At 35.8% G+C, this 23401-nt stretch overlaps 1 protein-coding gene across 7 annotated transcripts in view; it reads right to left on the bottom strand.

Annotated features, from left to right (window-relative positions):
* The window catches only part of LOC309383476 (uncharacterized protein), a 55402-nt gene that overhangs the window by 9312 nt on the left and 22689 nt on the right, over window positions 1-23401 (bottom strand). For 4 of the 7 annotated variants that reach the window (XM_081936081.1, XM_081936082.1, XM_081936083.1 and 1 more), the window contains exons 15-21: window positions 18978-19122; window positions 18607-18730; window positions 17617-17747; window positions 13668-13777; window positions 12819-12987; window positions 11915-12019; window positions 153-10775 (exon numbers count right to left, since the gene is read on the bottom strand). In XM_081936081.1, the coding sequence (XP_081792207.1) occupies window positions 153-10775; window positions 11915-12019; window positions 12819-12987; window positions 13668-13777; window positions 17617-17747; window positions 18607-18730; window positions 18978-19122 (11407 nt within the window). The remainder of the gene's footprint in view (window positions 1-152; window positions 10776-11914; window positions 12020-12818; window positions 12988-13667; window positions 13778-17616; window positions 17748-18606; window positions 18731-18977; window positions 19123-23401) is intronic. The other 3 variants (XM_081936084.1, XM_081936085.1, XM_081936086.1) reach the window with 3 other exon arrangements.

Raw genomic sequence — 23401 nt, 5'->3', positions numbered from 1 at the left:
CAAATGTATGGAAAGAGAAAAAATATTACAAAATTATCTTATACATATCTTCTCTGAAGTCCCCACTGTGTTCGATGTTACCTACTCCTGGGTGAGCATACTATTGCAGCCTTAGCCTCTATTTTGTATAATATTGTAAGGCATCAACTTACCAGTCTGTCCCTATCCACTTGAAGACTCTTCAAATTATGTTTAAGTGAACTAATCTCACTGTTGCAGTCATACGGTATAGACACTGGGTTTGTGCTCTGTTTAGCTTCATGAGCTACTCTCAGTTTGGAAAGTTCCTGCAAATGTCTATCTCGATCATCCTGAAGGCTGGCCATAGCCTTAGAAAAGGCATTCATCTGTTGAACATAAGTCTCACACTCAGAGGAAAGTCTACTAATTTCAAGATTTTGTGTTTTCAATCTCTTGCACAGGTTTTCAAATTCATCAGTCAGCTGATGAAGGGTGAAGTTGCCTTCAGTTTTTAACAGCGTCTGACTTAAAAAGGCATATTTTTCCATCACATCAAGAATATTTGATTTAAAATCTTTGAGTTCAGCTTCATATTTATCAACTTGATTTTTTTCATATGCAAGTTCAGAATTAGATTTGCTTTGAAAAACCTTGAAATCTTCCATTAATCTTTCTCTATCACGCTGCAGAGCTGTCATAGTTTTTCCAAAAGATTCAAGTTCAGATCTTAACTCTTTATTCTGAAGTTGGATTTCTAACCACCTTTGTGGTAATCCAATGGCTTCATTGTCCAGTAATCTAGCATCACTGTTTCTATCTATTTTCTCTTTGATAACCAATTCCTGGAGTGCAGGTAATCGCTCTAAATTTTCTTCAGGCCCAGAATCAGTATGAGGTTCTTTTTTCTGCTCAAGCCTATTTCCTTCCAAATGCATTTTATTTATGGAAGCAATCAGAATCTCCAAGTCAGACACTTTTGATGTTAATTTTCCATTTTCCAGTTTTAGAGATTCGATTATCTCCTCTTGTACTTTCATGGACTGTTGGAGTTCTTTCATTTTTTTCAGAAGTTCTAATTTTTCCTGTTGAAGACTCTTAATGTAGTCCAATTTTTCTGTAAGTAATTCTTTCAATTGGTTATCTTTTAGTGACAACACTTGATTCAGATCTTCCCTGTACTTTAAGAGTTGTGCAGTGAGCATTGCATTTTCAGAATGAAGATCATCAATCTGATTCAAGAGCTTCCTTATTTCTTGTTTCAATGTCCTAGTCTCATTAGCATTGTCAGTTATTAACTTTTCTTTCTCAGATAAAGCATCTCTGTGTTCACACTCTAGATATTTATGCTTAGAAAAAAGGAAATCTCTGTCATTCTGAAGTGATGACATTGCCTTCTTTAAAGTATCTATTTCACTGGCAATCTCAGCCCTGTCTTGAGATGCTTTGTCAACTTTCATCTGTACATTTTTAAATTCATTTTGCATCTTCTTACAAGTTTCATCCGACTGCTCTTTAGCTATCTGTAGACATTTTATCTGCTGCTCATACTCCGAAATTTGCTGTGGGTGCAGTGTTTGTATCTGAGTGAGATAGCCAGAAGTGTCAGTGTCTTTTGATGAAATCAGAACAGAAATTTCTGTGTCTTTCTTATTCAGCATTTTCTTCATTTGATCAGAAATGGCCAACTGCTTTTCTAACTCAGCTCTGATTTCACGTTTTTCTAACCGAAGCTGTTGTGTTTCCTGTTCTTTACTTGTCAAATTTTTCTTCAGTGCTTCCATCTCTTTTTCAACAGTGTTGTTTTTTATAAGGTGGTTAAGGGATCTGTTTTCTTTAATTAATGCATGCAAAGCATCTTCTTTTGATGTCAGAGCAGTTGTCAACATATGCAGTTTATTCCACAAAGTGATATTCTCTGCCTTTATTTGAGAAAGCTCATTAAAATTGTGTGAATCCATGGAAGCCTGCATTACACTCTTGGTTTCTTCTGACAGTTCCGATTCTTGAATTTGAGACATTTTTACTTCTGTTTCTTCTTGTAAGGATGTTATTAATCTATCACTGGTCCCTGCTTGCTGTTTATTCTCAATGACTCTGTCCCTGTCTCTTGGAAGAGAGTAGGAAAAAGCTGCCAATCTCACTAGGTCATCATTCAACTCATTTTGAAGATTCTTATTCTGAGAGTCCCTAATGTCAGCTTCTCTCTGCACATGATGTTCACCAAGGATTTCCTCTTTCTCTTGCTGAAGAATATGGAATTTTTCTTCCAAGTTTGACCATTCCTCTGGGCAAGTTGTTTTTAGCTGCTGAAGGCCATGTTCATATTGTCTTTTCTGAAGTAATATCTGATTCTCTTTCTTCTTAAGCTCTTTTTTACTGTTTAGGTTTTCAATGGCTAGTTTCTCAATTTCAGCCTTAGCTTCATCCAGCAAGGTCTTCTGTGAAGAGAATTTTTCAGCTAGACTCTGCAACTCTTCGTTTGATTTAGTAAGTTTTTCTTCTATGTTGCTTAAATCTTTCTCTGTTTTTTCATTTCTTGTTTGTGACCATTTCAGTGACTTTTCCAAATCTAAAATTATTAGCTGGTATTTAATAGAATCCGTTTGCAATTGGTTAATTTCTTGTTGTTTTTCCTTCAACAGCTCTTGTAATTCCTTTGTTTTGTTTTTTGCCCCATTATTGTCCCTCTGAGCAGATTTTATTTTTTCTTCAAATACTCTGATAATTTGCTGCTGCTCTTCTTTTTCTCTAATTGTACTAGATTTCTCTGATTCTATATCTTCTAATTGCTGTGTGAGTAAATTTATTTGTAATTCCTTTGAATTCAAACTGTCTGTCATTTGATCCATTTTTTTAATGTGATTGAGCAACTCGGTCTCCAAATATTCTTTTTCATTTTTTATTTTATAAGATATTTCTTGAACATTTTCTAATTCTTCTTGTAACAGAGATTTGTCATCTTCTAATATTTTAATTTTTTCATCCAGGCTTACTATTTCTTGATTAAAGCTTTTAGAATAATTTTCTAACTTAAATAAATTGTCTGTATCTTGGTCATCTTTTAATCTTTCTGATATAATTTTGTTTTCTTGTTTTAAAATATGCATACTTTCCTCTTTTTTCCCTAAGATCTCTTCAGTTAACAAATGAATATATTTTGATAAGGAGTCTCTTTCACTAATCTCAGATGATATATCAAATCTCCTCAATCCCAATTGGATTTGGAGATTTTTCAGAGCAGATTTTATTAGATTAAAATCCTCCCAAAGAGATACGTTTTCTTCCTGATTTTTTTCTAGCTCTTGTTTTAATGTCTCACAGACTTCTTTTAAGTGTTTGTTTTCTTCTATTAGCTTATTGTTTTGAAGAGCAGATTCATCAATCATTTTTTCATGTTCTTCCAAACTTAATTCATGCTTAGAAGCCTGCTCTTCGGCTTTAGTATACAGTTCAGTGATTTCCTTGCTTTTTGATTCAACCAGTTGTTCTAGCTGGTCTTTCACAATGGCATTTTCATCCCTGGCTTCTTGAAGCAACTTTTGAAGTTCTTGTTTATCAGACTCTTTCAAACTTATTTTATGAAGAGCTTCCTGTTTTTCTTTTCTAGTCACATCAATAACCTGCCTCATTTCTGCTATTTTACTACTAACATTTTCATAGGCCTGAAGTAATGATTCATACTCTTCCTTTAATTCATTATGTTTAGCTTTCCAACCTGTCAATTCAACTGTCTGAGAATCCTTTAAGGAATTTAATTGAAAAGAAAAGGCTTCTTTCTCCTGGGCTATAGTTTCCATTGTTGACTTCAAACTTTCACATGCAGCAGTTAAATTTTCATTTTCATTTAATAAACTAGCATTTTCTGTTGCAAGAACCTCATTTTTACACAAAATTTCATTGAAATCTTGTTTGTCTCTGCTCAACTCAGACACTAGAAGTTCAAGGGCATCAGTCTTATTAACTAGTTCTTTATTTTCCGACATGAGCGCCTCCATTTGGTCTTTCAGAACTTTGTTTTCTTTCCGAGCTTCCTTCCGTGATATTAAAGCGGCTTGGAGCTTTCTTTGGAGATGGTCCCCAATTTTTTCTTCACACTTCTGTTGCTGGAGTTGACAGTTCTCTACATTTACATTTTGTCCCATGGCTATTTCTAATGGCGGATGATCTTGACTTTTTAGTCTTTCTGATGTCATTCCTGTTGTGCAAGTAAAATCTAGTGAATCTTTTTCTACATAAGAAACATCCAGCAATGGATTAGGGATGTCTGCATCCTGAACACTACTTTGCTGCACATGATCAAAATGCAACCATGCAGTTTCGGAATTCTTGCTGCTTTTTTCATGTACCATATTTTCATTTACATCAGAAACCGGTAAGCCCTTTTCACGAAGCACGTTTAATTCTATCAATAGTTTTTTATTTTCTTCAAGGACATGTCTTAACTCCTCTTTCATGCTGAATAATTGTTCATTTGATTTTTCTGTGTTGCTTGTGAACTCCACTATTTTTTGTCTCAAATCTTCAAACACTAATTTAAAATGTTTTGCTTCTTCTTGATTTTTCAATAAATTTTGTTGTACTTGGCAAATTTCTTCCATTATTTCCTTTCCATGGTCAATTTTGCCCGTGAAATCATTAAGAGAATCACTTAATTTTTTTATTTCTTTATTCTTCTCTGAAATTAGTATGTTGGCTTGTTGAACAGCATGCTTCAACTTTTCAATTTGTTCCAGATCATCTCCATCACCTATTTTATGGGAAACAGCTGTTTCATTTATTGTTTCAATAATAACTCTAACATCTGTTAATTCATCTTTGTAAGTTTCCAATTGTTGTCGAAGATCTCCTCTCTGATTCACCATACTGTCATTGTCTTGCTTATACAGTTGTTCTAATTGTTCAACACTGAACTTCAGTTTCATAATTTCATGTTCCTTCCTATCAAGTTCATGTGACTTCTGTCTTAATTCTTTCTTAAATGTTTCTTTTTCTTTCATTAGACTGTGACAGTTCTCATCCTCTTTTATTGCTACCTTGCTTAAGCTTTCTGGTTTTTCTACCATAACAGGACTTTTCTTCTCCATCTCTTCTGATTCAAGTATTTTTTGTTTAGCACTTTCACCATCAGGTAGAGTTGTAGCATTTTCTAAATCTTCATACACAGTGTGTAATGGTGACATAGTAGATTCAAGTCCTTCACACTTTCTTTGATTAATTATCTGGAGGGCTTTATAGTCTTCCTTTATGCACACAAAGCTTTTTGTTAGTTCATCAAAATTTGCTAGTAATTTGGCATACTCCTCTTTTTGTTTTTGAATTGTTTTAGTACTTTCTTTATGGGCTGCAAGTAGTACCTGCACTTTCTTTTGTAAAAATTCCTTCTCTTTCCCCAGCTGATTAATTTCACTAGGAAAAAGTTCTTCGGTGTTTACACCAGCTTCTGATCTGTTCATTTCCTTGCATGTTTCTTCTCTCTTTGATGCTTCAATTTTGAGATTTTCTATGGTTAAGAAAAGCTGAGAGTATTTCTCAGCATAAGTTTTCTCTTTTTCAGATAGCAAAGACTGCATTTCTACAAGCAAAGAATCTTTCTCATTTAGACATATTAAATTTTGATCAGACATGCTTTTTTGTTCAGCAATGGCTTCCTTCAATCTTATAACCTCCTTCTGCAGCATTTCCAAAGAAGTTGTTTTAGAAGATAACATTTTGTTCATGTCATCTATCCTGTTATCTTTTTCTAATACCTGTTCCTTCAAATCATTAAGTTGAGAATCAAGATTTTTAGACTGCTGTGTCAATTCATCAATTTGCTCCAATAAATGCTGTGTTTTATTATATTCTCTTTCTGAATATTCCTGGTCACTCTTTTCAAATTTCTTAATTTTCTGAGTTAAATCCTTCCTTATTATCAAAGCTGCCTGAAGCTTCTTTTTCAGAATTTCCTTTTCCTGACTTAATTTTTCAAAAGCAGCATTTGTCTGTTCTTTCTCATTCAACAAATCTTTAATTGTAGCTTCTTGGTTGGTCAACACAATTTGATTGAGTTCAAGATTTTTCTTATATTCTTCTATCTGCTGCAATAATACACTTGCTTCTTCTGCCATACTATTCTGCATGCCTTGTAGTTGTTGCAATTTGAGAGATAGTTCATTTTTTTCTTCTGAAAATGTATCCATTTCCTTTGACCTGGTTTCCATTATCTGAGTAATTGAGCAATCTTTTTCTTTTAATTGCTGGCCTAGAGTAGCAATTAAATCTTTCTGCTGAGTAGTTTCTGAATTTAAGTTTTCTATCATCTGATTTTTGCATTCAAGGTCTTCTAAAAGTTTTTCAACTTTTTCACATTTGTTTTTTAGGGTTTTACAATTGTCTTGAAGTTCTTCTTCTAGTTTTTCTATCTTTCCCTGGAAAAAAATGTTCTGCTTCTTCATTTCTGTTAACGCAAACTCATTTTCTTCACGAACAGACAGTTGCTTACCTAAAGCTTCTTCAGCAGTACTTAATCTATTTGATAAGAGTTCAATCTCAGATTGCTGAGCATCTCTTATATTTTGAAAGTCATTCTTCTGTACAATCATTTTTTCTTCCCAGAGAGATTGCATGTTTTTCAACTGATCATACAAGTGACTTATTTCTTCCTCTTTCTCTAAAAATGTCTGCTGCAATTCTATTGCTTCAGCTTCTTTACTACGAATATTATTTATTAGAATAAAGATTTTCTCTAACACAGCCTTACTTTCAGTTGGTTGCTGACCAGCTTCATTATCATTGTTACTGAAGTGCCTACTGCTTAATAATGAAAATAGGCATTTGAATAATTGTTTGTTAATAATCTCGTGTTCTTCCTGCAAAGACTGAATTTCAGTATCTTTTGATTTCATATTATCTTTCAAGCTGCTTACTTGCTCAAGACTAATCTTGATTTGCTGAGTTGCCCCATCAAGTTCTACCACCCGTCTATTTTCTAACCCAAGGAGATTTTGTTCTAACTCTTCAATTTTCAGTTTTAATTCAGAGAGCTCTTGATTCTTTACACTAACCTGCATCAGTAACTGTTCTCTCTCATTTTCCAACTGCGTAGAGATGGCATGTAAGTGTATTTGTGACTCATTCTGACTGGTTTCTATTTTTTTGTGAAGTTCCTCTACTTCGCTTGATTTCTGCTGTAATTGGTTCTGGCATTTAACCAGTTCTTTATTTTCTTCACTCAACTTAATAAAGTTATCTTCTAAAATAGCTTTATCGTTTTTTAAAGAATCTACCTGTTGTTGCAGTTTTTCTATGGAAAGTACATAATTGTGACATTCTTGAGTGGTTTTAGAATTTATGATGTTAAGTTCAGAATTTAAGTATTCAATATGCTTTATCTGCTCAGTGTGCTTCTCCTGTACAACTTGTAGATCCATTTCTCTCTGTTCACATTTTTGCTTCCACTGGTCACCTTGTTCCAATGCTTTCCGGTGCTCTAATTTTGCAGATTCCAATTCAATTGACAAAGAATTAATTTTCTTATGGCTAGTTGCAATGCTTTCACCTTTTTCTTCCAAAAGTTTCTTTAGTGACACAGCACTTTTTTCTAGTTCTTCTCTAAGGAGTTCCACCTCATTATTAAGAGCCTGAACATTACTCTCTGCTAGTTGCACATCAACATCTTTCTCCTTTAAAGAATTACGTAAACCGTCAATAAGTTGTTCTTTTTCACTCAAAACAGCACTGAGTTCACTTCTTTGCTCACACTGAGCAGCAAATTTGTCCTGCAAAGATAAGAAAGCATTATCTTTTTCTTGGGCTTTGTCTTGTAATTTTTGAATTTGTTGTGTTAGTTTATTTATTTGATCATGAAGTTGTGAAATTAACTGATTTTTTTCTTCCTTTATTTTTAATTCTCTTACTTGTTTCACAAGATTAGCATTATCCAAAGCAGAGCCCTGTTTCTCTGACAGTGTCTGACTAATATCATTTATTAATTTCTCCTGAACAAACATTTCCTTTTTGAGACTCAAGTTTAACTCTTCAACATTAGTAGCTTGCTTCTTCAGAGTCTCATATTCATTCTTTTTGTCCTGAAGTTCAGCATTCAAGGTATTATTAAGCGAAGAAATATTATTTATCAACAGTTCCTTTTCAAGAATACTTGCTTTTAAGTGTGCTGCTTCACTCATCAATGATTCTATAGTTTTCTGCTGCACACAGGAAGTTTCAGAGTTATGTGCTTGTAAATTAGCATATTCCTCCTCCTTTTGTTTTACAAGTGTATCCTTTTCTGTAATTAGTTTATTTAATTCTTCTATCTTTTCTGTCATATTTTTCAGCTGAAAATGGAGGTCAGAAATTATTTTCATATTCTCAGACAGTTGAAATCTAAGTAACTCAGACTCTTCAGATTTATCTTTAAACAATTTTAAATCCTGAGCTTGTTTCTGCAAATTTTCATTCTTTTCTTGTATTTCAAGCTTAAATTTGTCACCTTCCCAATCTAAAGTCTGGACTTTGTTCTGCAAACTTGAAATTGTCTGCAAATACTGTTTTTCTTCCAAATCTTTATTTTCTTTAATCTGCTGAATCAAAGCTTCTCTCTGGGAAAGGAGAGATTCTTTAGCATGAAAATTACTTTTTAATGTTTCTATTTCAGTTAGTAAACTATCAATATAATCTACAAAGGTTAAAATATTATAATCATTCTGTTCATTTAAAAGAGCTATTCCTCCACATTTTTTAACTAATGCTGAATGAATTGTTTCAATATTTCTTTTGAATTTTTCATTTTCTAACTTCAATATGTGAGCTTCATGCTTCATGGATACTGTTTCACTTTGATGTTTTAATAACTGATGCTGAAGTTTTTCACATTCACCTGACTTAGTACTACATAAGGCAAAAGCATTATCCTTTTCACATTTCAAAATATCTACTTCTTTGGCTAATAATGCTAATTTATCACTCAATGCTGCACATTCTTCAGTTTTCTTAACAATTTGCCTGTGAAGTTCTTGCAGCTCTAGCCCCTGAGATAATAAAGCAGCATTTTTTTCTTCAATCTGATGTGATAATTGCTGACCAATACCTTGAAGCTTTTCTAATTCTCTCTCCAGTGCTACCATATCAGCTTGCTTTTCTTTTATTTGTTTTAATAAATTTTCATACTGTCCATCTTTTTCTTCTAGAGATTTTGATTTTTCATTAAGATCCATTTCTAAGTCTTGAATTTGTTTTTGCAATGACAGTATTTTTTCTTCCTCACAACTAAGCTGTTGGACCATTTTACTATGTTCTGACTCTTCCTTCCTTAACATTTCTTCTTTTGCCAATTCTCTGTCTTTAACAACCTTCAAGTGAGTATTCAATGAAAGTATTTCTTGATGCAATTGTTTTGTCAACTCGTTTTTTTCTGAGAGCTGTTCATCCAACATTTCACACTTCTTCTCTTTCTCCGTAATCAAATCTTCTTTTTCTTTCACAAAAATGGATAGTTCTTTAACTTTATTTCTTAATTTTTTTCTATCCTGATTAATCTCTGAAATCAATTGTTCATGTTCCTTGTCACTACCAGTTATTTTACTTTCCATTTCTTCTATACACTGAGCACTCTTCAACAGTTCACATTCTTTTACATCCAATAATTTGGACAAACTCTCATTCTCATTGATCAGCTGTTGCTTTTCTTTCTCCATAACATGCTTCTCATTTCTAAGATCTTCAGTCACTTTAATCTGACTTGCTAAATCTTTTTCTTTCTGTTCAACTGCAAGTACTAATTGCTTACTACTCAGGATGTTAGCTTGTTTTTCCATTTCCAGCTTATTTATTATTTCATGTTTCGCTTGTAGCTCATCTTTTATTTTTTTCCATTCCATTGCTTTGTTATCCAGTTCACCAAGAAATTTCAGTTTTTCTTCCTCATTTTGCTGTTCTATAACTTTAAGCTTGTCCTTTAATGAAATTATGACCTCTGTTTTTTCTTGTACTGTCTTTTTGGCAATTTCTAGATGTTCAGTATGTTCAGCAAGCTGTCTGGATACAGTTGACAATTCTTCATCTTTTTTAGCACTTTCCACTATTAGTTGATTATATAATTCTTTTACCGATTTCAATTCATTTACAAAACTTTGTTCTTTGTTTTCTCTCTCTTGCAACAAATTGTTTAATTTCTTGTTTGCAGAGATATGTTCATCAAGCTGGATTCTAAGTTGCTCTATTTCCTCTCTACATTTTATCTCTGTTTCTTGCACTTTTTCAGTTGATTTACTTATTTGTTCTTTAAGCAATTTAATTTGTGACTCACACTCCAAAAGCTTATTACTATATGCAATATCATGATTCTTCATTTCAGAATGAAGTTCTTTAATTGATTTGCTTGCTTCTTTTACTTGCTTAGTAAGATCCAGATTTTCTTTGGTTTTAGCTTCATTTTCAACTGTTACTATTGCCAGCTCTGATTCTATTGTTCTCAACTTCTCATTAAGTTCTGAAAATTTTATGCTTGCATCTTTCATATCAGTTGTTTGTACATCTTTCAACAATTGGACTTCCTTTTCCGCCTTGGACAGTGCTTTTTCCATCTCCCGTACTTCATCTTCTTTGCATCTGATTTGTTCAGAATACTCAGACATATTCAAAGAAAGATCAGAAATTTCTTTGTCCTTTTCAATCAACATTTCCCTGAGGTTGTCAATTTCTCTTTCCCGTCTCTGCAGATCTTGAATAAGTTGAGATCTTTCTTCTAAATGACTTGTGTTCAGTCTGTCAAGTTCTTCGTTTGTCTGTTCCAGGTCCTGCTGTATCAACTGCATGTCTGCATCTTGTTTTGCAGTCTGGAAACAAAAATGATAAATTTAAGTATTACTTCATTGTTGGCCAAGACATGTAGTGTAACCCAACCAATATAAGAGTAAGACCTTTTCCCTTGGGTCTCTTCTCTTTCTGATGGCAATGTAGTTTTACTATTATTTCAGGCAATTAAAAATAAGAATAACAAGTTGGAAGGGACCTTGGAGGTCTTCTAGTCCAATCCCCTGCTCAAGCTGGAAACTCTATACCTGATATGTCAAACTCAAGACTTACGGGCCACATCTGGCCCGCAAGTTGTATGGGGCTGCCCTGAAGACTGCGAGGGCTACCCCAGCCAGCAACCAAAGGAAAAAACGAGTCAGCCATACTGAGTCAGCTGCGCCCAGTGAGCGGCATGAGCTGGCCATGCTCATCCAGCCACACCCACCTAGTCATGGTGACCCAGTTACTGGCCTTTTGAGGGCAACCATAATGCTGATGCAGCCCTCAATGAAATTGATTTTGACACCCCTGCTCTATACCATTCCAGACAACTGGAATGATTCAATCTCTTCTTAAAATCCTCCAATCTCTTCTTAAAATCCTCCATTGATGGAGCACCCACAACCTCTGGAGGCAAGCCATTCCACTGATTAATTGTTCTCACTCTCAATAAATTTGTCCTTAATTCCAGGTTGGATCTTTCTTGATAAGCTTCCAAATCTGGATGCAGTATTTCAAGTGTGGTCTTACCACGGTGTAATAAAGTGGTACTAACACTTCACATGATCTTGATACTTTCCCTCTGTTGATACAGCCTAAGACTGCATTTGCTTTTTTGGCAGCTGAATCACATTGCTGGCTCATGCTTAGCATGAGACAGGGAGTTAAGAAAAATACAGTTAAAATTTCCTGGATTAAGGAAGTAATCATGATTCCTTCATCAACTGTATCTTTAGTTATATAGATACAGTTGTATAGAATGTGAAGGATGTATATTTTTGTTTTATGTATAATGTACACTGAAGATGGCATCTAATTTCATTATACGAGGTGCAATGACAATAAAGTAAACTAACTAAACTAGCTAACTAACTAGTTAAGAAATGTTTTTAGCATGTATGTAGACTTGAATACACATAAACAATATTTTTACATAAAGGACAATGCTTTAGTTTTTTACCTTTTCTTTAAAGACAGACACTTTCTCTGTTAATTCATTGATAACAATTTTCTGTTCTGAACATTCTACTCCGTAAGAACTGCATTTCTTCAAAACATCTTCCAGCTAAGTTCATAAAAATATAGTTTTAATTTGATATAATTAATTATAATTAAACCAAATAAATTATTTCATTATTAGCAATGTACAGTTAATTACAGGTGCATGTAATTTAATAATGATAATTAATATATAATAATTTTGCAAAACAGACTTTTCTTTAAAAAAAAGCAAAATACAACTACAACTAAATGATAATTGACATTGAACAGAAGTAAAATGATTAAATTTTCCCAAGCTAATATATTCATAGAAAGCTACAATTAAATCCTTATAAAGTTAAAATAAATACTCTTCATTTGGGCTACAAGCAAATGAACATCTGTTTTAACTATCTACCGTTCGTAGCTATTACTCTATTGTACAACAATGAAAGTACAGGTATTCCTCACTTACTGATGGTAATTGGGACTGGGAGTTCTGCCGCTAAGCAACGTGGTCACAAAGGACATCATATGACTGCATAAACTTACAACAGCAGTCCCAAATGATGTTGTGAATCGTGCACAGTCGCAACATCCCATGGTAACATGATCACCATCGTGACCTTCTACCGATATCCCCCATTAACTCTATTTGTCAGAAGCTAGTAGTAAAGGTTGCAAATGGTGATTATCTCACTGCAGGGATGCTGCAACAGTTACAAGAAGTAATAAGTCCCTCTCATTCAGCGTTATTATAACTCCAAATTATCACTGAACAAGAAATCTTTAAACAAAGATTACCCACTATGACATGCAGGTGATTTTAAAGATTTCTTGGGGCTTGGAGATGTTTACGATCTATCTGGCTCAGTCCAACTTACCTTCTGTTCATTTTGCAAAAGTCTTTCGCTTAATTCTTTATTCAGAAGTTCTTTTTCCTGAAGTGATTTTCTTATCTCTTCTATTTGTTCCAATCTTTCCACTGCACTTGAAAGCTTTTGCTCCTTCTCTGCCAGCAAAGTTTCAAATAGACTATTTCTTTCATTTAATCTGTCACAAAATAATTTTAGTTTTAGCTTTACCAATAATTTACTGTATTACCAACAATACAGCAAGCATTATTTATACACACATATATCAAACAGAGCGTGCAACACCAAATGTAATGCAGAATAGAACTTTCTTTTATACTTTTTTCCTAGGTCAGTTTTCAATTCTGATCCCTAATATCTCATGTACAACAGATTTGAGGAAAGGACAGAATAAATCTAGATGCCTTTAGGGGGGTGACAATGTCCACAAGATGAGGTGGTAGGGAATGAGATTACCAGTGGAGATCATGCTTTCTGACTGTCTATAGAAGACTCAAGCATTTCTAAATATCAGAAACCAATATTTTTTCCAGCAAGCCGGCTTGGCCTGTTAATTTTATTTATTTTATCTAATTTTTAAAATGTTATTGTTATATTAATTGGGTTTGTTTTTTTGGATACTTATCTAATTTCCTTTTAACTTTTGTGATATGTGTTTTTTAATGTTGTACGCCGCCCTGAGTCCTTTGGGAGAAGGGCGGCATATAAATCCAATACATCCAATCCAATCCAAATCCAATCTATAGCAATAACCTGAGATAAGAGAGTTTGTTTTTTCTTAATTATTATATGCAGATAGAAAAATGCAAAAAGTCTAATAGGTAGACAGAAATCAAATTGTGCAATGTTTTATTTTACCCTTTAAGTTGCTCATTCAAGTTAGAAAGAACAAGTTGGTGCTTTTCTGTATCACGTGTTTGCTGGTTGCGAAGCTGTGCAAGTTGGGACCGCAAACGATCGTTTTCATTCTGCAAAAAATGATCTGCATGACTATCAATTGCACTGAATTTAACACCATAATTCATTTTAAATTAACACAAGTTAAAATTCTATAATTGTAGCTAATGAACTACTTCCAAAGAAATACTTATATTACTTTAGTATATTCAAAACTTCTTTTGCAAGGGTTCGCCAAGTAATTTTACTATGAGACTATCAAACTGAAGAGACCCTGATGAATTCATATAAAACACACCATGCTCGTGTATGCAGTGAAGGAGCAGCTTGCTTCAAATTAGGAATCATAAAAATCAAACCTTATTTTAAAAAGTTCTGAAATTTATATTATACTCACAAGGCTTTATCTTTAAATATTGTTAGTTCAGAATACATTTCTTTTACTTGCACTGATTTTTATATGTGTTTTTCAAAAAATAAGCAAGGAAATATTTATGGAATTAAAACCAAAGCAAGCTCCACTGACATACAGAACTGGGTATGCTATCCAATTGGTTAGTCTATCCAACTTCACAGCACTACTGCACAAAGTTAAACTGCACACAAACATCAGCAATAAACTGAAAAAGGATCACATAAATCCAAAATCCATAAAAAAGTGGATATATTAGACAACATATAAAATATCACTTCTAAAATAAGATATAACTTAACAATGGGCATGACACACCTGTACAGCCCTCAATAGCTGCCCTTCTTCCTCTACATCAAATGTCACCTGTATTGAAATGTTTTGTTACAATCCAAATATGCATTGATGTTTGTTTGAGAAATCTGTCTTGTATTGCACATGCGCACTTAGTATGTTAACAGAATTATTAGTAACACGCACAATATTTTATCTGTTCACATGAAGCTTAGAAAGACAAGTATGCTTCACAGATGTTTTATGCAAATTAAATAGACAATCAACAAATATTTCAGATTTAGTTTTACAGATCCTATCAGCACAAAGATTATTTTATTATAAAGTACTGCTTCTTCATTTCTCTGCATCTATTCCATATACATCTATATCTATCTATCCACATACATACATATCCCCCAAACTTTGTACAAGCTGTAATTATATGATATTACAGCCCAACCAGTGTCTAGGAAGACTTTATTTGAATGACATGAAATCTGTGCACTTATAAAATTAGCCAGTGAAGAAGAATAAAAGACAGAAAATCTAATATAACTAATTATTTCTAATTTGCAATTGAAGATCTAAAAACAAGTTTGAGCTTGCATATTCTTTTTTTTTCAGATGGAATGCTGTTGTTTTTATTGCAAATAAATCTATGTCCATCCTTGTATATCGTGTGACTATTTCCTTGTCTATACTGAAGTTTGTATTTGATGCCATTTAAAATATTTCACTAGTTTTTATTCAGAGGAGTCTGAGGTAGTACATCTCAGCACACCTGAAGCAAAATATAAGTAAATCTATTTAGTAATAGATAATATTAATACATCAATATTACATGATAAAAACAGAATATGACAATTAAAATAAAACAATAAATAAGGGAAGTTTTTTTTTCTCTCAGATGCCAAGTGAATAAGGAAAGTCTATCCTATACCCAAAAGATGGAAGTATGTAGTTATGAATTCTAGAACTGAAGTACTGTTAGGGAAAACAGGCTCTCACTGAAAGTAGAATATGTTTTTGCTAAAGAGAGTATCTGGAAATGACTCAATGACTCAAGACTTGCTCATTTTCACCCAACCCAAATCAATGCATACTAAATGCATGTCTATCTTATAGCCCTTGGGTTAGATCTGCAATTGGAACCAATTTTCTGTTGCTAAGTGACGCAATGGTAAAGTACATTATGTAACTCCTCTGCTTAGTGATGGCACTCCCAACAGTCCCTTTGTCATCGTATCTCTAGGACTGTGTGGATCATTAAGTGTGGACCTCATATTACTGTGATATGGGAAGATGAAGGAGTATCAGGCAAGCAGGCCAGCAGGTAAAACTGGGAGTGAGAACTGTGGTGGGAAAGTATCACAAGCAGGAGCTGTGGGCAGATATCATGGCGTGTGAATGGGTGGGTACTGCAGTGAAAAAATGAGAGCAGGAGTGATCCTCTGCATGAAAACAATATTGAAAGGAGGGGAGATCCTCCCTGACTGAAGAGCTAGGAGAACCTGGGTAACCCAGAGAGGCTGCAGGGGATCCTGACATGGAATCCCTATCACAGAAGGATGGGGATCTATCCCCCATCTCCTCCCCCTGCTCTATCTCCCTCTGGATGGGTGGGGAAGGAACTGGCCCAGCCTCACTTGGTAAGGGTGCAGAGGGAACCTGGGGCCTAACAGACTTATCCTTCAGGGAGTCCTGCCCCTTGTCCCCTTGAATTTTGGGGGCCTTACTCCCAGCTGCAGAGTGGGAAGCTTTCCCCCCAGCGCCCTTGTTTCCCTTTCTCCCCTGGCCTGAGGGATCTGGCCTACTGCGCTTTGCAGATGGCCCTGCCAGCTCCTCCCTTCGCTCCAAACCTTCATCAGCCATCCTTGGTTGATCTTGAGTCGAAGAGGTCGCTGCTGAGGGAAGGGCAGTGGACGCTGGCCCGACGGCTCCAGAAGCGTCTGCAGACTCAGATGGGAGGCTGGATCAGGCACCAGGACACTCCTTGCCGCTTCCCCTTGGGTGGCTGGGGAACTTCAGGCTTGCTGGAGACCCAGACAAGCCCTCGCAATCCTCTGCGGCTGTCTGTAGAGGCGGAGAGGCTCTGCTGCTTGCTGCTGCTTTCCGGAGGCAAAAAGGACTCAAAAAAAATGGCCGCCGGTTCTTCTGCGCGCCAAAAGCCTCACTTAAGGGCCAGGCGCTTCTCATTGGCTGCAGCCGAAAAGCGCGCCAAAGCAGCGCTTTTCAAAATGGCCGCCGCTCTCCCGATCGGCAAAAGACGCCGTTTGGAGAAGCAAGGGCTTTTTTAAAAGCCTCTCCTCCAAAGCGACCAGGGAAGCACGGGGATTGCCGTCCTTCCCTGCGCTTGCCAGCAGACGCCGGACAAGCGGCCTCGCTTGTTCCCCCAGCTGCGACTAAGCAGCTGTGGAACCGATCGCTGCCTCAGCCTTAGTTAGGTAAATCCTCTTGATAAAAAATAGAAAAAAGGGAAAATAAAAAATCAAAATAATAAAACCTGGGGAAAAATCCTAATAACAGCTAAATATCACATAAAATTACTATTGGAGAACCCAGCCTATTTGCTCAATGCTGAGTGTTCCCCAAACTCGTCCTATCGGGCGGACTGAGTTTTTAAAACTGAGCCAGAAGAGGCAAAGGAGGCGTGGCCAGAGGGGAAAAAATCTACTCAGTCCATGGGCAAACAGGCTGTGTTAACCCAATCCTTGTACTCTCCAAGCAGCGCTATGGAGAAAAAATGAGAGCAGGAGTGACTTGTGGACCTTTGTCGGCTTTCCCACTGACTGTCATAAATGGTGATTACATGACCAGGGGACACTACAATAGCTGCAAATTACATGACCAGGGGGACTTACATTACCAGTCCCCCTCATTCAGTGCTGTTATAACTTTGAAATGATCATTGAACAAGTGATCATAATCCGAGGCCTACCTGAACAAAGCCTATTAAAAAAGATCAGCCACAAATATTTTGTCTGCTTGTAGTTCACATACACATTTACGGTGATGAGGATATGTATTGCTTACCTAAGAAAAAGCTTGCAAGGAATGGAATTAAATTATTATCCTGTCTCCATCTTATCTTTTTGCATCGTGTTCAAGCAAGCAAATTTATTTTAGTCCAGTTCAGTTTTAGCACAGAATTCGGGTTACGGCAAACTGCTTAAAAATCAGTGAAACTATGGTAGAATGTGGCACCTGAATTCTAACACATACCTGCAGAGCTTCCATTCTACCTTGGAGCTGCAATTTGTCTTCCAGGTCTCCACATCTTTCCTCCAAAAAGAGAATCTGTTCTTGCAAATTATTTCTTTCCAATTCTAACTCTTCCACCACAGTCCGTAAACCTTTGTAATTCAAACAATAGTTCCTTATTATTGTTGTTACCCAAATACACAAACTATTCAATAAAAGTATCATGCATATTTAATGGGAGAATAATGGGAGAATGATGCCTTTCTGTAAGTACTTATATTAAAATCATTTTAAAGGTCTGTTTCATGATTAACCTCTGAAGCCTTCTTAAATTAGAAAAGCTTCAACGAATTAATGTAACTGATGAAGTGCTGCACTCTCAATTTATTGTTCAATATTTCACACAAATATTGCTAATAAGAACTATTTTAAGTTTTATTTATTGTTATGTCTATTTCATTATAAAACAGTTTAAAAAATATTTGAAAAGACATATTCTCTTCAGAATTTGTAATTTTAGCACTATAAAAGAAAATTTATTAGGTGAAATGTGTTAGCAATTAACGGAATTTTAGGGGAGCCAGACAAAACAAATAAGATGCTTCATTTCAATAACCTAAATCACAGTTTATAAAATAATGTCTCTGCATGCAACTTCAGCCTTTTCTATCTAAAATGGGACATCTATCCCTGGAACTGAAAACAGTAACTTGTGAAGGCACTACACAACTAGAATTTTTTTAAAAAACAAATCCTTCTTACCATGAATGTCAATAATCTTTACTCACAAAGGTGTATCCATGTTTCAACCAACCACTGAATTCTAGTTCTGAACCAAAACTAGACAGTTCATCCAGCACGCACATGCTTCAAAATGAAACAAAAAGGCAAACCAAAAAAAATTCAACATAGATACAAACAACATAATATGGTTTGTTGGTTGAATTTGAAAAAGAAAAAGACGGACAGACATTGTGCATGCTTTAATAAACTGTCTAGTGTTTGCCACACCTGTACTAGGAGAAGTGTACTCTGGCCACCAACCTCCCATGTTCTCTCCTTCGGTTGAATCAGTGCTATCCAAAGTGATGTTCAACTCTTCGTAACACTGTTTTCCATCAAAGCCGTAATCTTCCTGAATGCAAGAAAAATATACACACACTAAAATTAATGTGCATAAAAACCCACATCTTACTATATAATACCCACTTCAAATGAATCCTTCCATAAATTAATAAGGCAATCGTGCATTTCAAAAGCACTGAAATTAAATTAATTTCCTTCAGTGTCTCACTGCACATGTTAATGCAACACATATACCACCAGAGTGCATCCACTAAAAATGTAGTACCTATTAAGATAGCCATATATTGTCAACTTACCTGGAGTTTCCTGCTGGACTGAGTAGTCTTCTTTCTCTCCAATGGCATCCCCTGGCCTGTGGCCAATTCCTCCTCCAGCTCCTGTTGCCCTGAGACTATGGCTGGATCAGAGCAGCCAGGAAAGAACCAGTCATCCTCAATCAGTTTTGTGCCACAGGAAAGCAATCACATTATCAGACCAAAAAAAAACTATCTACATTCAAAGGGATTACTGACACAGAGAGAGATTTATGAAGTTACAGATGCACTCTACAACTTCATTCTCCTTGTGATTTCCCCCACTACAGAACACCAATACATAATCAGCTTTTCATTATTTCCAAAGAAGCCACAGAGGGTATTGATCTCATGGGCATAATTTTTAGATTTTAAAAAAACATTGTATATGAATACTGGCAAAAAGGGCAGCCACTTTCATATTCAAGTTAAGTTTAAATTAAATCAGCCATACAGATTATATATGTGACAAATGTGTAATCACAGATTACTAATCTGCGCATATAATTTCACAAAACTAAACAACTTGTGCTTAGTTTTTTACTACCAAAAAGAGCTCTTGTTTCAAGTAATATGAGGAAGTCACAAGACTGTATCACACACTGCAAACTGGCATCAAGCCATAACATTGAGTGTTAAAATAATAGAATAATTTGTCAAGAACACACAATAATTTCTAAATACAGTAATTTAAACAAATGCATTCCTTGTCAAAAAGTAATTCTTTAAGCACATTCCCATCTGTTTTGTGTGATTAGCAAAGAACAAACATTTGAAATTTTAATATAAAGCAGACAAAGATCAGCAAGAATTAAGATAAAGTTGGCTCCATACTTTGCTCAAAGTATGATTCAATTTTTCTAAAAATGAACAGCTGCTATCATTTTAAATAATAAAAATATGTAACAGAGACAAAAATTCAAGTTTATAGACTTCATAAATATCATGAAGTCTGGAAAATTGAGAGTCAGTGATTCTTTTATAATGTAATAAAAGATTCTGCATTTCTTCACAGATTATTTTATGGATAAAAATCCAACACTACACAAGAGGAAGTCCTATGCATGGCAGCCCTTTCTTATCCCTCCTCACTTCTGCAGTCCCAAAGACTTTCCTAATCTACTGAAGAAAAGTCACATGTTCTCTAGAAAATATTTTAAAAGTGGACCGTTGGCTGTAGGAAAGGAAAGGAACTATACCTTCCCTATTCTGTTGATGGAAGCAGCAGCAGGCACCTATCCTAAAAAATTCCAGGTGAGGAAATGAACCTGATATTTTCCATTTCTACAAACAGAATACACAAGAGCTCAGGGATCTGTGCTGTGTCTAGTACTTAAACAATATAATTTGTTCCAAACAAATCCTAGAAAAGGGCTCATAAAAATGATTACGTCCATGGAAATTCATGATACCAAATCACACTGAAAGCATCTGGACAAAAATTATGGGGGGAAGAGAATGACACTGCTCTAGATATAATGAGGAAATGGAAGTGGAAGAAATTAGAATGGTTGCATAAAGAGCTCTCCGACAGTTCAGGAAGCATAAACTTCAGAATGAACTGAAAAAGAAGATACCTGGGGTTGGGAGAGTGGATCAAAATAAGTAAGGAGTTGGGTAAGAAAATACCTAGCTGCTTTGAATTACTTCAAGTCTGTGGAACTGCATGGGTTATATTTTAGGATGCTTAAATAAGAGTGGCAGATGTGATCCCGGAATCATTGATTGTAATCTTAGAGATCTCCAGGAAATACCACAGAGATATCCAAATTCAAAATAAGGAGGAATTTCCCAATGAGAATTGTGAAGCAATAAAGCAGCTTATGCAGGTCTTTCATTGCTAGAAGTTTGCAAGGGAGACTGGACAGTCAGTTTTCTGGGATGGTATAAGGATTCTTGCCCTTGGCTTGGACCAAGACCTGTAAGACACTTCCAACCCTACCATTCTATAATTCTATGATAAAATCAGGCACACTAATAAAACGAAAACAAAAAAGGAAAAATAATAAATGTATTAGAATGTAATAGGTAATACTCAGTTCTGTAAGCCACAGAAATTTAAAGGTAAGTCAATTCACATAGTGATATTTTCTCTCTCTTTATTGCTGTAGCCCTTGCTCTCCCAGGGCATAACGACATGATGAAAGTTTTATTTTTCATATATCCCAATGCATGTAAACAAGTGCTTAAATCACAACCGACTAAAACTCAACCCTTCCAAGACGGAGTGGCTGTGGCTTCCGGCCTCCCGGTTCAACCAGTTGCTTCCATCTCTGGCCATCGGGGGCGTGCAACTAGCCCCCATGGAACAGGTGCGCAATTTGGGCGTCCTCCTAGATGCCCGGCTGTCCATGGATGACCATGTAACAGCCGTGGCAAGGGGGGCGTTCCATCAGGTTCGCCTGATGCGCCAATTGCGCCCCTTATTGGACCGGGATGCCCTACGCACAGTCACCCATGCGCCTGTGACGTCTCGCCTGGACTACTGCAATGCTCTCTACATGGGGCTTCCCTTGAGATGCACTCGGAGACTACAGTTGGTCCAGAACGCGGCCGCGCGGGTGATTATGGGGAGGACTAGATACTCCCCTGTAACACCTCTCCTGCGCGAGCTGCACTGGCTTCCTGTGGTCTACCGAGTGCGTTTCAAGGTTTTGATTATGATCTTTAAAGCGCTTCATGGCACAGGACCTAGTTACATGCAGGATCGCATCCTGCCCCACACATCCCTACGACCAATTCGCTCACACAGAAAGGGACTTCTCCGGGTGCCGTCCGCCAAACAGTGTCGGGGGGCGACACCCAGGAGCAGAGCCTTCTCTGTGATGGGCCCAGCCCTGTGGAATGACCTCCCCCGTGACATCAGTATTACTTCCGATCTCTGCTCCTTCCGTGTACAGCTGAAGACCCACCTCTTTCAATTATCTGGCCTGGCTCAACCGTAATTTTTCTTACTCCTCCTGACTGTCTTTTTAAATTTTAATTTTACATTGGGTTTCTTACAATTGGGGGTATTTTAATGGTGATTTTTAACTGTCTAAATGTGATGTAATTTGTTACCTCCTCCGTGCATGTGTGTCTTTGTATATATGTATGTTTATGTGTTTGTACACATGTTTTATGTTCTATATGCTCCATTGTACGCCGCCCCGAGTCCTGTCTGGAAAGGGAGCGGCTAATAAATTCAAATTTATTATTATTATTATTATAGTTGTGGCCACTATCTTGATTTTTTTAATACCACCAAAGGTTATGGAGTAGGCAGCAACACATATAATTTCAAAGAAATGGAAGTATTTTTGTCCTCTTCAAACGTTAACTGAACTCTTATGATCACTGATATGTCAGTCAACTGTGCATTAATATCATGCTAATATGTACGCTAATGCATAAAGCTATGGCTGTATCCACTGATATGTACTACTCTGGTTCCATCTGGTGGTTCTTTCCACAGGGAGCACCAGCTAACAAATAATAGATATTATGTATTATTATCTCTTCCTACTGGTGGAGTAGACTGAGTCACATAGATTCTCCTGGGAGGTTTTCCAATAATCTAAACAAAGGTTTCGGAATGTATACAGCAAGATGGAGAATTAGCTAAAATAATCTTACATCTGTTTATATAATCATCCAGTTTACAAATACTCTTACCATATGCAACTTTGGATCCAATCCTATAACAACATAGCATTTGTTTACTTCAGTGATTCTGTACCAACAAACACTTCATGCAATATCTAATATAATAATTAGAATAGAATAGCTATAGAGAAATTGAGTGGGATTACTACCTAAATTGTAGAATTTAGAAACAATGTACTTTTCCAATTTATGAATATTTTCATCTTTCCAATTTTCAGATGGAAAACGTATTTAAGTGAGTTATAGATAAAAAGCTGAACATCATAATTCACATCTAATGGTGCCATGCTGTTACAAACTTTGGATAAGATAAAAATTAAGGACTACAGTACAAAATCAAAAATAAACTGGAGATTCAACATAGTTTAAAAACGTGAATATGGTTTAAAAGAGTTTAATGGCATTCTTTGATATTGAACTATGATTTATTATAAATTATGGCTTCTCAGATAAATATGGAGCCAACTATTAGCACAAAAAAGTGAGATGATTATGTTAACATAAATGAGGCATAGGCATTGCAAAGGGAAAGAAAGTATGTTAAAATAAACAGCTTTTGTAACTTATGCTAATTAAAAAAAATAGCACCACAAACAGCTGGTATAGCACACTATTGAAAATTTTCCGCAAAATACACTACAGAGGAAAACTACCAACAGTATGTTATAGGCTGCTGTGGCTGCAGAATCCTGCATGCACAAAACTGATGGGAAACTATGTTCTCAGTGGCTGACCAAATCGCAGTGGAGGTTAGGAGTGGAGGGGAAAGGGACACCAAGCGC

The sequence above is a fragment of the Natrix helvetica genome, assembly GCF_964273705.1.
Source record: "Natrix helvetica genome assembly, chromosome: 1".
In the NCBI taxonomy this organism is placed as follows: domain Eukaryota; kingdom Metazoa; phylum Chordata; class Lepidosauria; order Squamata; family Natricidae; genus Natrix; species Natrix helvetica.
Note: the sequence above shows the minus strand (reverse complement) of the source record. Positions and strands in the feature narration are given on the sequence as shown.